Source organism: Zosterops lateralis (assembly GCF_965231275.1).
Source record: "Zosterops lateralis genome assembly, chromosome: 30".
NCBI lineage: Eukaryota > Metazoa > Chordata > Aves > Passeriformes > Zosteropidae > Zosterops > Zosterops lateralis.
In genome coordinates, this window is record NC_139790.1 from 2729041 (window position 1) to 2743831 (window position 14791).

Genomic DNA, 14791 nt, shown 5'->3' on the forward strand with positions numbered 1-14791 from the left:
ACTCTGCAGCCCAGGTGCGCTCACCAGGTGTCATTTACCAGGTACCCGAGGAATTTAACCCCCCCCGGTGGGTCAGGGCAGCCTCCCCAAATCACAAATCCCTCCAGAGCCCGCGGGGCTGATCCCGGCCCGGCCCGGGGCTCCCCCGTGACCCGGAGCTCTCCAGAGTCCTGAACCTGCTCCGCCTCCATTGCAGACATTATTGCGTCTCTTTTAGGAATTACAAGTGAAAGAACACGTTTGGTGAGGCTGAGTGAAATTATTTTAAATTATTTTACCTTAGCTAATCTTTCAGGGTCCCCAGGATGTCTTGGGATGACCTTCTGCAGCCTCTGGAAGCCGTAATCTATGGTGGGTTCATTTAGGGCTGGAAGGAAAACATCAAACCCCACCACATTATATGGGGGTATCTAAATACGCATTTTTATATGGCAACAAAGAAATCACGATTTTTGCACTTAAAACTGCTCCACTTTCCCTGCCTGACTCCTCACCCTCTACCAAAGGCCGAATGAATAATTTGCAAGATTTACAAAACACTCCTTTAAGGGTGGATATTTCACTGTGGACAAAACCACGACAGCAATAAAGCAAACCACGAGACAAACACACACCAGAACAGGTCTTTTCCTGCTGGTTACACGGCCAGAAATCAGAAAACACACTCCACACACGCCCCCGACGTTCTGCAGTCCCAAAGTAGGGCACAGCTCCTCATTAGACACGTCCCCTTCCCCAGTCGCGTGTTCTGCACACGCCGCCACTTCCCCGTAATGATCCGAGTCTCTGGTGGATAAACCGGGATGTTTTGACCCAGATCCTCAGTCGGCACGAGCTGGCAGAGCCCTGCTGGCATCGCTGTGGTTTCTGCAAACTTCAGACGCTTTTCCTGGTCTCGGCTCGGAAATGGCAGCGACAATAACGGGATTTGTGATTATTCAAACTCCAGTTTGAATTGCAGCGTTCTGTGTGTTTGGGCTCTGCCTGCCCCCAACACCTCAGCAGTGCCACTGTGCACCAGCACAGACACAGGGGAACTTCAGACACTTTTCCTGGTCTCGGCTCGGAAATGGCAGCGACAATAACGGGATTTGTGATTATTCAAACTCCAGTTTGAATTGCAGCGTTCTGTGTGCTGCCCCCAACACCTCAGCAGTGCCACTGTGCACCAGCACAGACACAGGGATGTTTTTCTTTCAATTCCCTTATTCTTCAGAATGAACATTTTTAACACAAATGACACATTCATGCTGAGGATTCTGCTGAGAATTTCATGACACGTTTAATAAGTAACATATGTAAGTCCTTTAGCACTGCCCTCAGTCAGTGCTGGCTTAGACCTTCTTCTATAATTTGTGGTTCTTTTTTTGGGAGGAAAAAAATATCTTTATTTTTTAAAATAACTAGCTCTGACACAGCTGAAAACCTCTGAGTGCAAGAGATGCTGATGGTTCTTATTGAATCACCCAAAATATCCTGAGCACCTCACAGGAGAACCATCTCCTGCACCAGGAGATGAATCCATCAATGAGACAGAATTTTCCAGGCTCCCTGTTTATCCCCGTTCCCTGTTTATCCCCGTTCCCTGTTTATCCCTGTTCCCTGTTTATCCCCATTCCCTGTTTATCCCCATTCCCTGTTTATCCCTGTTCTCTGTTTATCCTGTTCCCTGTTTATCCCCATTCCCTGTTTATCCCCATTCCCTGTTTATCCCTGTTCCCTGTTTATCCCCGTTCCCTGTTTATCCCCGTTCCCTGTTTATCCCTGTTCCCTGTTTATCCCCATTCCCTGTTTATCCCCATTCCCTGTTTATCCCCATTCCCTGTTTATCCCTGTTCCCTGTTTATCCCCATTCCCTGTTTATCCCCGTTCCCTGTTTATCCCTGTTCCCTGTTTATCCCCGTTCCCTGTTTATCCCTGCCTGCCTTTGGTGTAACAACACAAAGGTAAAAGGTCACATTCCCCACCGAGACACGTTTTATATTTACTTTTTTATTAAATAATTATGGCATGGCATGAAGTTTAAATATTACAGGAGATAATCGAGTGGGAATTGAGCAGAGAAAACCCAGACCTGAGAATTTAGTCTTGGCTATACTTAGAATGTCTTTGCTCCCCACTGGGAGCCATTCTGGTTTGCTTAAGGAGTTTAATAATACACATTTCAACTGCCACAGGATCCGCATCCCGTTTGGGAAGAGGAGGTTTTTGGAGGGTGGGTTGTTTTGCCAATAATCCTGAGAATTAGAGGCCAATTCTCTCAAGAGCCTGAACATCCTTATGTGTCATTTTTCTTCTCGATCACAAATCATATTTTTGACTTTGATCGTATTTTCTTTAGCTTTACATATCCAAAGCTAAAGAAAAGTGAAATATATAGGAATTGAAACGTGAAATACACAGGAACTCAAATATATATCAAGTTACTAAAAATAGCTAGTGGGAATATGCAAAATGCTAATTCAGGAAGAAGAAGCTGGCTATCATTCAACAAACATTTTTCCAATGGATTGACGTGGAACAATTTCATCCTGATAGATCAACGGCAGCAAACCATTTCCCGACAATGCTGCATTGTTCTCAGGGCTCAGCCATCCTGAGTCCATGTGGACATCGTGTCTTTCAGCACAAAGAAGGGTTTTCTCTACAGCCCACTACTGGTTTTTACTCATTAACGGAACAAAAATATCCCTGTTGTGAAATCCTGTGAAAAAACCAACACTGAGTATTTGGAGGAGTAAATGGCACCTCCCCAAGTGGAGGCCAAGGATGAAGAATCCAGCAGGAAGTTTGAGCAGCATCTCTAAAACTCCACTCCCACAGAGGAAAGAGCTGCTGGGTCAGGAGGGATTTATCTGTGTGTGGCACAGAAATGTGACAGAATTTTATCCAAATGCTTTGGGGTTTGTGGGTTCAGGGACCATAAAGGGGTCTGACACCCAAGCAGGCTGTTCATTATTTCCTACAAATCAGATACCTGAAATGAAACCCCTCAGGTGCAAAATCCCTTTGGCAACCCTCAAACCCAGTTTCAGGCTCAAAGGGTGTGTTGAACGTCCCAAAACAGTTTAAAAAACTGGGCGTGGCACGATATAATTTATGCACGAAAAGAGAAGCCACTGAGGGAATAAACTAAATTATCAGTGAGGCTGTAAACCTCTCCCCAGCACGACTGTTTTAATGACAGATTTGTTGGATAAGAGCAGGGAGGGATTTAAATGTGTCACCAACTACCTGACTTTATTTATGTGAACCTCAGGGTGTGGACAGTGCTTCCTCTTTGTTGTTCTTTACCCTTCAAAACCTACTTTTTCATCTTAAACATTTTATTTTCATTTTAAAAGTTATTCTGACTTGCTGGAGTAGGAGGGGAAGAAGAATTCTCACAGCTGAGCAAGTCCTTCCATGAGATTTGGTTTTACCCCAAGTGTTGATACTGAAAATATTCATTATCCCACAGCAAATCAAAGCTTATCAGGCTGCTGGAGCAGGAGGGTGCAGGATTTACCCCAATATCACCCCAGGAGATGTGGGAAAGGGCCACATCCAACAGCTCTGCAGCTCACCTGGGATTTACCCCCCAAAGCACAAGAAAAACAGGAGAATCAGAGTCTGGATGTCTCTAGAAACATCCTGAGCCCATAAAGCTGCAGCAGAGGGAGAGCAGATTTTGCAGTGGGATGCCCAAGCTTTGAGGTGTTAACAGAGAAAAGGCACCTGTGGCATCAAAGTTTGAGTCATGGAAAGGTTTGGGTTGGAATAGACAATTAAAATCATCTTGTTCTACCCTGCTGCCATGCCCTGCACCTGTAGCATCAAAGTTTGAGTCATGGAAAGGTTTGGGTTGGAAGGGACCTTTAAAATCATCTTGTTCCACCCTGCTGCCATGGGCAGGGACAATTTTCAGTGTCCCAGGGTGCCCCGAGCCCTGTCCAGCCTGGCCTTGGACACTCCCAGGGATGGGGCAGGCACAGCTTCTCTGGGCACCCTGTGCCACAGCCTCACCTCCCTCACAGGGGGCCATTTCTTATGTAAATCTCACCTAAATTTCCTCTCTTTCAGTTCCAACCCGTTACTCCTTGTCCTGTCACTGCAGTTCCTGATGAAGGGCCCCTCTCTGGGTTTCCTGTCAGCCCCCTCAGATCCTGCAATTCTCTTTTCCCCCACGTCTCTCACAGGCTCAAGCAGTGACAGCAGGAAATGCTTTGTCACCTCAGCTTTTCTTTTTTTTTTTCTGTCCAAGGGAACTCCCTCTTCCAATTTATAGAGCTCTCTGCATCCTTGTAAACGTTGTTTCTCACAGAAAACAAGAGCTCCAATCTCCTTTACAAGATTCAGCACCTTCCCATCCCCTGGATCCTGGCAGGGAGGCTGAGACAGCACAACCCAGAGCCCCAACCTCTCCCACAGACGATTTTATATTGCTTTGCTCTGACAAGGTAACCCCCGGAGGATTTTCTGCTCGAGCAAGGAAAATTATGTTCCAAATCTCCCTGATATCCACGTTTCCAGGTGAGCATCTCTGCGACAAAGCGGATGCAGAGCTGTGATCAAAGCTGAGCTGGGAAAGCCTGCAAGATGTGCCCTCAGCTGGCACAAACTGGGGTGTTATTAAAGCCAGGGGAGCTGTAATGGGAACCACTTACAGCAGCAGAGGATCTGAACTGGTGACGTATTAAAAGCAGAATATGAGGCTGCAGCAAGATTAGCAGCAGAGAATAAATTTTTTTTTTTTTTTTTTTTAATTCCAGGAGCAGCTGATGAAAGGGGAGCAGTTCAGAACAGGGAATGTGTGTGTGCAACCTGTGTCCTCACCAGATGAAGGCACACGCAGGGATTGGATGTTGGGGCGTGGTGGTTTAAAACCAGGCTTTTATCTCTCATTTTAGGTGTTTCATCTCTTATTTCAACTGCTCAGGTTGGTTCAGCAGCTGCCATTCCCCTCCAAGCCTGAGCCATTTCTCTGGGTTTTTGCTGTACTCCCCAACACGTTGTTATTTGTAGAGAGAATCCTGCTGGCCTCACTCTGATGGAAGGTTTTCCATGTGGGAACCTCATGGAAAAGTCCACACTGACATTTTGGCCATGAGGGGAGGCTGAAGGCTGGGCTGCAGAGCCCGGAGCAAAAACACTTTGGGGTGGGAATGCTGAGAGCCCCAGCAGTGCCAGCACAGCACACCCTGCAGAGACAGGAAAACACAGCACAAGACACAGAGGAGCTCCCACAACAGCCTCACTGTGCCAGTCAGATCTATCCTCAAAATGAAGAGCTATTTTTTTATATTATTAATAATAATATAAAATAATTTTAAATATGATTTAATGTAATTCATTATAATTTTTAATATTATTTTTTAATATTATTAATCTTTCCAACAGTTTGCCGTTTTCTTCTTCAAGCAATCTGTCTCAGTGTAACTCTTTCCATAAAACAAAAAAACAGGGAAAGAAAAGCTCAAATATAATCAGGCTGAACACAAATATTGGGTTGTATATTCTGTAGGCAGACCCACGTTGTGACAGCAGTTGGGAAAAAAATATTAACGTGCAGTAAAAATGCCTCATGAAACCTCCTCCTTACACCCCCCCAAATGTCACCACTGCCAGAGTGGCCTTGGAAGAGCAAGAGGGTAAATTAATTCATTAATTAATCAATCAAACCAAGGGTTGTCAATACCAATCACTGACACTCCTCCTGCAGGCCAAACCCTGTTGGAACCCTGAGAATTCCAGCCCTGGGCACTGAGAATTCCAACCCTGAGAATTCCAGCCCTGGGCACTGAGAATTCCAGCCCTGAGAATTCCAGCCCTGGGCACTGAGAATTCCAGCCCTGAGAATTCCAGCCCTGGGCACTGAGAATTCCAGCCCTGAGAATTCCAGCCCTGGGCACTGAGAATTCCAACCCTGAGAATTCCAGCCCTGGGCACTGAGAATTCCAGCCCTGGGCACTGAGAATTCCAACCCTGAGAATTCCAGCCCTGGGCACTGAGAATTCCAACCCTGAGAATTCCAACCCTGGGCACTGAGAATTCCATCCCTGGGCACTGAGAATTTCAGACTCTCTGTGCTGACAGGCTCTGACCCCCAAGCAAACCCTGCATTGACCTGGAGCCGTGGAAAAGGCTCCCAAAATTGAGTGACAGCCCTGGGATTGTGGGTGTGGGGTTGGGATAGAAGTGTGTGATAGCACAGGGTGCAAAATTAGAGTTTAAGGGTTTAGAACACAGTAATTTATATATAAAACAAGATGGAGGATTTAGGGCAGAGGTTGAGTCCTTTTTCACCTTCTCCTTCCTGGCTCTGGGTGGTGTTTTGTGATTGGGTAGAAAAATCCACATTGTGGCCACAGGTGGTTGGTTATTGGGTTAAAAGTAGAAATAATTTAGGTGTCATCTCTTAATTGGACAATTTGTGCTTAAAAGGCCTTGTAGAGAAAGAGACAGGAGCCATTTTTTATTTTGTTAGCTAGAAGTGCTCTAGAACTCCTGGTTTGTGAAACTCTAACATAGATAAGAATTAATAAACATCTGAGTCCAAACACAAAATACCATCTCGAGCATTTAACCCCGACTCTGGCAGAAAAGAAGATAAAGAAACAACAAAGGCCCCGTCACCCACCTGTGTAGATGAACCTGCCTGGTGCTCCCTTGCAGAACTGTTTGGATTTGTAGGACAATGTCACCTCCACCACGCCGGGGATGTGCCGCGGGGGCGTCTGCACGCGGATGGCGTGAGGTGTGATCAGCTGGGGACGGAACAGCAACGGCACCGTCAGCTCTCTCTTCTACTCTCTTAGTAAATTGCTGAAGAGTTTGGCTTGGAAGGACCCTAAAGATCCAGTCCCACCCCCAGTGAACACCTTTCTCCAGCCCAGATTGCTCCAAGTCTTGCTCAGCCTTGGGCGCTTCCAGGGATGAGGCAGCCACAGCCTGTGCCAGGGTCTCCCCATAAAAATTGTCATCCTCATCTCCAGCTCTGCCCTTGTTCACTTTAAATCCATTTCCCCTTGTCCTGCCATCACAGGCCTCAGTAAATATCTTTATTTTTTATTATCATCACTATAGATCAGCAGAGGGATACACCTGAATTAGTTCCTGGCCTCCAGGAGAGGAACACACATTTTAGGGTAAATTGTCATAAAAAAACTTGTACTGTTAAGCCCATTGGTGAACTGATGGCTTATTCCTGGGCCCAGATGGATTTTTTTTTCTCCTTCCCAAACTCAAACCCTTTCTTTATTTCTCTACTTTTACTTATGTAAACAAACCTGTGTAAATAAAAAACCCAGTAGAAAAATTGATGGAGTCACATTCACTAAGTTCATCAGCGGGTATAACAAACTCAGTAGAAAAATTGATGGAGTCCCATTCACTAAATTCATCAGTGAATAAAAAAAGATATGGGAATACCAAATGTCTCCTTCAGCTCATATCAGAAGACAATTTCTAATAATTTCCTTGATTTTATAGACGCTTGGGATTGTTCAGCTCCATTCTGGGCATCACAGAGCAAGGAAAACACAATCCCCAGAATTCCCTTCACACAGGGAATATCCCATCTCACACAGCAGCAGGAACAGGACAAGAATTAACCCAGAAGAGGGAAGTGTCCCTAGAAGAGGGAAGTGTCCCCAGAAGAGGGAAGTGTCCCCAGCTTGGGGAGCCGTACCCACCTCACTCCACACCAGCATGGTCCCAAACACCACCTGCAGCCCGTCGAAGAAGTTGTCCCCGATGATGATGACCATGGCTCCCCCCGTGGTCCAGCCCTCGCTGGGGCTGATGGCTTTGATGCAGGGCGTGGCTGCACACAACAACAACAACAAAAACCATCAAAACATCCTTTAAATGTGTCTCTTTTTATAATCCCCCCTCAACAGCTTTGAGGATGTTTGCAGGCCTGGGTGTAAATCAATTCCAAATATCCCAAAGGATGGAAAACTGGGAATTCCTGAATTCCCACTGCTGGCACAGGCCTGGGACAAGCCCCTCGCAGCCACTCACCCATGAAGGCTGCTCACCACTCCACAAACCCCAGGATGTTGATAAAGAAATAAATAAAGGAGTGTTTTCTGCCTTTGCAAGTGTTAATTACTTGCCTATTCATTACTGGCACTTAACATGGTGTCATTAAAGCCTAATAGGCCAACTGTAGTGGGTGTAAAAATGAAACGCTTAAAGGGTTGTGCTTAAAAAAAAAACCAAAATAGCACCCACTCATTAGCATATGATCCCACAGCCATCAAACCCTGTGGAAAAAAAAGGTAGAGTCACATTCATTAAGTTTATCAATGGGTGAAAGAAGATATGGGGATATCAAATGTCTCCTCCAATTCATATCAGGAGATAATTTCTAATAATTTTATTGATTTTATGGAGTCGATTTTATTTTTTTTTTTATTTTTTTTTTTTTATTCCTCTCTTCCATATGTTCAAGGCCTCTGGACTATGCATCCCATCAGGAACCCAATATGGTTTCCAGGCCATAACCAAAGTCAATCCATCACTCCATTCCCGATGTTGACAGGGTCAGAGGTGGAGGGGAACTTTGGCAGTGCTCCAAAAACATGAGACTCCTTTGAACAGCCAGTCAATCACATCCAATCAGTCAAGGAAAAAACTGGATGGCTTCCTAGGCTAGGAATCCTGGGATTTTCCTTCTACCATTTCACTGCCCGCTGGGGGAGAATTAACACCACTCTGAATTCTTTACTGATTCAATCATTTTCTTCCAGTTCATTAATTCTTCTCTTAGGTTGATACAGGGCACCGTTAAGAAGTGGGGCAGCAAAACATTATAATGAAATAATATCCTCGCTTGTCTTTTCTACTAACATCACCAGCTCTTCTCACTTTCAGCGGCTGCAGGAGAGGGAAAAGCAGGCACTGAGAGCATTTCCCAGCCTTCTCCCAGTTGTTTTTCTGAGCGCCGAGGGAGGCGGAATGTTTTGGGAACCAAAAAAGAGGGAGAGGAGGGGGCCGAACGTTTTGAAACTTAACAGATACGAGAGGATTTTTTGTAATTGCTCGAATCGAGTCCCCAACCCATCCTGGAGCTGGCCATGAGTCTGGCTTAGCCAAACAAACTCACATCAATTAGTGTCAGCTCCCTCTGCGCATCGTTAGGCTCCGCGCACAGTTTGTTTAAGGGAACCAGTGACACTTTTTCATACACATCTCGTGCTGGAATGGCTCTGTTTAACTAAGATGTCATCTTGCCTAATTTGCCTGAAATCAAATCTATCCCAGCTGAATGAGAGGGGCTGAAATTTAGATAATACTCGGTGTTTTTCTGTGTTTTTCATCTTCGCAGCACATACTAATTAATAAATCGCAGGGGGAGGGGTGAGCCAGTCCCTCAGATGTGAGGAGGATCATATTTTGCATGCAGTAGACACTGTTTTTCCTGCCTCTGCCTTGCCCAAACCCCCTGAGGGCTCCGCAATTCCCCCTCAGCTCTCCTTCCCTCCTGAAAACAAACAGAGATGGCAGAAGGGGTAATTTCTGCTCCTCTCTCCAGACACAACTCCCACCTTCCGAGGGGTCGAGTCTCCTCGCTCTCCTCCCGTGCTTGGAGTTGTTGTGCACAAACATGTTGTCAGACACGGCCAGCACGTGCCCGTCCACGTTCACTGTTGTCGATAGCACCACCTGGATAGTTAGAAGAAGAAGAAAAAAAAAAAAAATAAAACCAAAACAAAACCAGCCAGGTAAATGATTTATTCGAAATTCAGCTCGTTGAGGATTAATTATTTGGTTTGGCCAAACACTGTGTTTTGAAAAATGGTAGCATGGCCTGCAGGGCCTTACAAGAAGGGGAGAAAATGTTTTCAGCCTTCATTCAGTGCATTTACTGCATTTAACAGTGTTCTGTGTAGATGACTCAATGTGTAACGGCCCAGCTCCTGCAGGATGGAAACTCTATGAAAACAGGACCTGGTTTTGACATGGGAGTGCACGGTGCCTCCTGAAAATTAACTGGGCCTCAGCACCCCAAACCCAGCAGCAGGTTTTAAACCTCAACCTCCACGACTGGGCTCCAACCCGAATCCTCAGAGGAAGTAACTGTACGTGTTAATTAATCCCACTTCAGTTTTTACAGCACCCAAAGCTCTAAATCCCATCCATCCAGAAATACGTGTGGCTTCAAACCACAAACTTTTGGGGAAAACAAACAGCGTTTTAACTCCTGAAAGAAGATGCCCTCTGACTGAGTGGTTTCTGACCACCAGTTGGTGTTAATGAGTTTAATTCCATCCTACAGTAAAGCACAGCCACGGAGAGTCAAACCCTGGATGAATTCCTGGATTTCCACAGCCTCAGCTGTCACAGCCGAGGTAAGAGAACGTCAAGCTCTAATTGTTGATAAAACTCTCTTCCAGCACAGAGCAGGAGAGACCTTGCCCTCCCCAGGCTTAGGCGAGCTTAAAGAACACTTTCCTCCTGGAGACAACCCTAATTCATTCCAAAAGGCTCTTGTCATCCTGTACTCTGATACTTCTCAAGCATTCTTGTCGCAGAATGTGTTGCTTTTTTGTGCCAACTGATTTCCTCACTCCCATTAGGGTGGGGTGTGACTCCATCCAAAGGGAACGTTTCCCGCATGACATCGCTGAGCCCGCTCAGATGCACTTCATTATTTTCCCTTAAACAATGGAAATAAATTTTAGTCTCTCCCTGGCCAGCCCAGAGCGCGCTGTGGCAAAGGGGAATAGGCCTGAATTATTCCAGTGTCTGGAATATTTACGACAAGTGTTTAAATTGCAACCAAATGTAAAAAATAAATTTTTTTTTTTTAAAAAAAAGCGTGTCTTGTATGTGGGATAGAGACATCTCTGAGCTCAGTTACACGAGTGGGGTAAATCCACACCCACGTGCTCTCAGGAAGGGAGGACAGAGCCAGGTTTCAATGTTCACACAAAATAGAACCATAGAATGTCCTGAGAGGAAAAGGGACCCACATCCAGCCCAGCTCCTGGTCCTGCACAGACACCTCAAAATCCCACCCTGAGCACCCCTGGGAGTGCTGGTCAAACTCTCCTGGGGCTCTGGCAGATTTGGGAATGTGCCCATTCCCTGGGGAGTGCCAGCACCCTCTGGGGGAAGAGCCTGTCCCAAAATCCAGCCTTTCCCAAAGTCCAACATTTCCCAAAATCCAGCCTTTCCCAAAATCCAGCCTTTCCCAAAATCCAACATTTCCCAAAATCCAGCCTTTCCCAAAATCCAGCCTTTCCCAAAATCCAACATTTCCCAAAATCCAGCCTTTCCCAAAATCCAGCCTTTCCCAAAATCCAACATTTCCCAAAATCCAGCCTTTCCCAAAATCCAGCCTTTCCCAAAATCCAACCTTTCCCAAAATCCAGCCTTTCCCAAAATCCAACCTTTCCCAAAACCCAGCCTTTCCCAAAATCCAGCCTTTCCCAAAATCAACATTTCCCAAAACCCAGCCTTTCCCAAAATCCAACCTTTCCCAAAATCCAGCCTTTCCCAAAATCCAGCCTTTCCCAAAATCCAAATTTCCCAAAATCCAACCTTTCCCAAAATCCAACCTTTCCCAAAATTCAACTTTTCCCAAAATCCAGCCCTTCCTAAAATCCAACTTTTCCCAAAATCCAGCCTTTCCCAAAATCCAGCCTTTCCCAAAATCAACATTTCCCAAAATCCAACCTTTCCCAGAATCCAACCTTTCCCAAAATCCAACCTTTCCCAAAATCCAACATTTCCCAAAATCCAGCCTTTCCCAAAACCCAGCCTGGCCCTCCCTGCCTCATCTCCAGCCATTCCCTGGGTCGTGTCCCTGTCCCAGGGCAGGGCTCAATGCTGGAATCACAACACAAAACGTGGGTTTTGGCAGGAGGTGTAGAGACCCCCACAGCAATTAAAGGCAAGAACCAGCCCAGAGGAAAAGTGCTGAGCACTCTCTGCTCCCTGAGCCAGCAGGAATGGAAGGTTCTAGACTTTCTACACCTTCCAGCACTTCTAGACCTCTCTCCATGTGTGGTTCCATTTTTATCCACCTGTCCCATCCATGACATTGGGCCTGTCACAGGTGGGTGAATTCCCCCAGGGTGGACAAACACAACATTCTCATGGACAGGAACCAGGTGCAAAGCTCAGCTCTGGAGCAGAACCTTCTCAAAGTTTGTTAATTCATACAGATTTTTTTGCTGTAATGTGAATTTCAGCAGAGAGCTTTGTCATTGCTACCCCAGCACTGCCCAACTCCTCATTCTTGGTGTGGAGAAGGATATGTGAGATTATGGACCTCAAACTGGCTGAACCCCTTCCCTTCGCCATTCCCTCTTTGCCTGGTGGAGACCACGGCGCAATTGTTTTATTCTGGAGGTTAAAACCCAATGTTTTATGGATAAAAGGAGGAGGAATGCGCATTCCACCATGGTCCCCAACTCCCAGGCCCTTCCCTTTCACAAGCCAACTGCTTTCCCCCAGTGAGTCTTTCCTGGGTCACCAGGGGTGACCCTTTCCATCTGGAATCAATCAGTCAACTCCTGACAACTTCCTGAAACACCTCACTCCATTTCCTGTTCTCTCCCCCTTCCCTCTTTTCCCCCTGGTTTGCTTCACTCTTCAAAACTGCAGGCCACAGCAGCTTAATGTTAGAGGGTCAGACACAGTTAGACTCCAAAACACTACACGAGGACACCTTTGACCTTCAAAAATCTTTACATCTTAGCCAAACAAATCAAGGTCAACGTTTCTTGCCATTACCTTGTTAACCATTTCTGTGCATTTCTCGCTGAGGCCCCTCCTGAACACGTATTTATCAACAACACTTGTCCTCCCGACGTCGTAAAATAGCCCGAGACATTTTTTAAAAGGAACAAAACCCGTGTTTAGTGCTGATGAAAGGTGATGTGCCAACTTCCCTGGGGGTTTTAAATTCTGATTTTCGCCCACAGCGCTGGCAAATGGTTCAGGGGAGATTTTTCTTTTCCTGTACTTCTCCTGGATGATAATTTGGCTTTTTTTGCCTGTTTTCAGTGGATGATCTTTCACCTAACACCGTTTGTTAATGTAAAATTTCATCCAAAGGGAATGATCTGAGAATGACAAAACAGGTCAGGTTGGTCGTGGGTTCTGGGAATTGAGGCTGAGGGACGAATTTTGGGCACAAACAACATAAAAACTACAGATTTTGTGCCGCCCAAAAGCTGGACCAAGCTGTCACCTCTGCTGGGGTTTCGGAGGACAGAGAGCGGGAAAGAAATAGAGAGGATAATGTGTTATTCCTTCATCCTTCCCAACACAGCTCTCATTTCCCTCAGAATTTTGGGGAATTAGAGGATTCTGGGCTGTTTTCACACTCTGGGGTTCTCCCTGCCAACCTGCAGAGGTTTCTCCTCAGCTCAGAGGCCACAGTGATTCCCCTGGGGAAATGCTGGGGCTGGATCCCCACGTTATTTCTGTCCCCAGGTGGATTTCTGAAATGCAATCCTGGCTCAGGACCCACGGGGAGGGTTCACCTCCCGTGACATCCAGCCCAAGTGTCTTTTGGCACATTAAACCACTGCACAGCTCAGGGGGTTGTGTTTCCTCACCAACCTTCACCTGGGAACTGCAAATTTCCCTCCCCCAGCTATGTTATATCAGCATTTTGTATTTTTATACCCTAAAATGTGCTGCTCTCTGGATCACAGATATGCAAATCCCTCCACATCCCCAGATATAAAATCTGTATCAGTCACAGACACCTATTTAGACATATGGTACAAACATTCCAGGCATCCAGGCATTCACTTACATGTAACATATCTCATCACTGTGTAAATGATCTCTCTCAAAAAAAATTCCTGTTACCATTCCAAGTGTGGAAAAAATCCTTTATGACATTGTACATCTGGAAACAATATTGCATTCCTGATGCACTTTCCCTTACAACTCTCTAGTCACAGCACCATGTTATTTTAACTTTAAAAAAAAAAAAAATCCTAAACTGCTATGAGGACTTTAGAAAAAAATTATTATTATTATTATTATTATTATTATTATTATTTTCCAGCTGAGTGGAAGGAAAGATGCCAGGCCTCATCCTGCCTGCCTGGGCTTGGGCAGGGCTCCCATTGATGTCAACAGGAATTTTGGTTGATGGAGTAACACAGGAGGAGAGGCTGGACGTGATGGGTTTGCTTCAGAGTTGGATTGGGAATAGGATAAACAATGAGAAAAACACCAGCAGCCTCACTCTGCTCAAAACTTCCATGGAATTCTTTGGGAAATCTCTCCAAACTGGGAGCTGACAGGGCAAACTGGGCACTTGGGTTCACCCCAGGGGATCTGATGTTTTTGGGACACTTGGGGTCACCATCTCTGGGTCACTGACACCTTTTCTCCTGCCATTACCCACATCCAAACCACGGAGCTGCTTTCAGAAAATCATTTAACACCATTCCCACCTTCTGCCTTTGACACTCAGCTTGTTTTAGAGCCTGATGATGAGGGAATTTATGGCTCACAGCTTAAATTTATTCCTGGTGAGTTTATACTTAACATTAGCTTTAAAATTATTATTTCCCTTCCTGAAACTACCTGAGGGTAATTTCAGAGAGCAGTTCCACCCCTCCTCATTGCAAAGGTTTGAGCCAAGCTCTTGCCCAGCCCCTGAACCCTTTAATGACCCATTCCTGCACCTGCTCCAATGTCATTTTGCTCCCTTTAGACTGCAGTTAATTCAGTGTATTGTGCCCAAACAAGAAACCAGAGGGGCCAAATGCAACAAATCTCCCCCCTTTCTGCTGGAGTGTGGATCTCATCCCTGGTTGGATTTTATGGA

At 45.7% G+C, this 14791-nt stretch overlaps 1 protein-coding gene across 1 annotated transcript in view; it reads right to left on the reverse strand.

Annotated features, from left to right (window-relative positions):
- The window catches only part of EBF2 (EBF transcription factor 2), a gene marked incomplete at its 3' end in the record, with an annotated part of 151792 nt that overhangs the window by 12892 nt on the left and 124109 nt on the right, over window positions 1–14791 (reverse strand). The window contains exons 8-11 of the mRNA XM_083880562.1: window positions 9534–9651; window positions 7674–7804; window positions 6620–6746; window positions 279–367 (exon numbers count right to left, since the gene is read on the reverse strand). Coding sequence (XP_083736688.1) covers window positions 279–367; window positions 6620–6746; window positions 7674–7804; window positions 9534–9651 — 465 coding nt within the window. The remainder of the gene's footprint in view (window positions 1–278; window positions 368–6619; window positions 6747–7673; window positions 7805–9533; window positions 9652–14791) is intronic.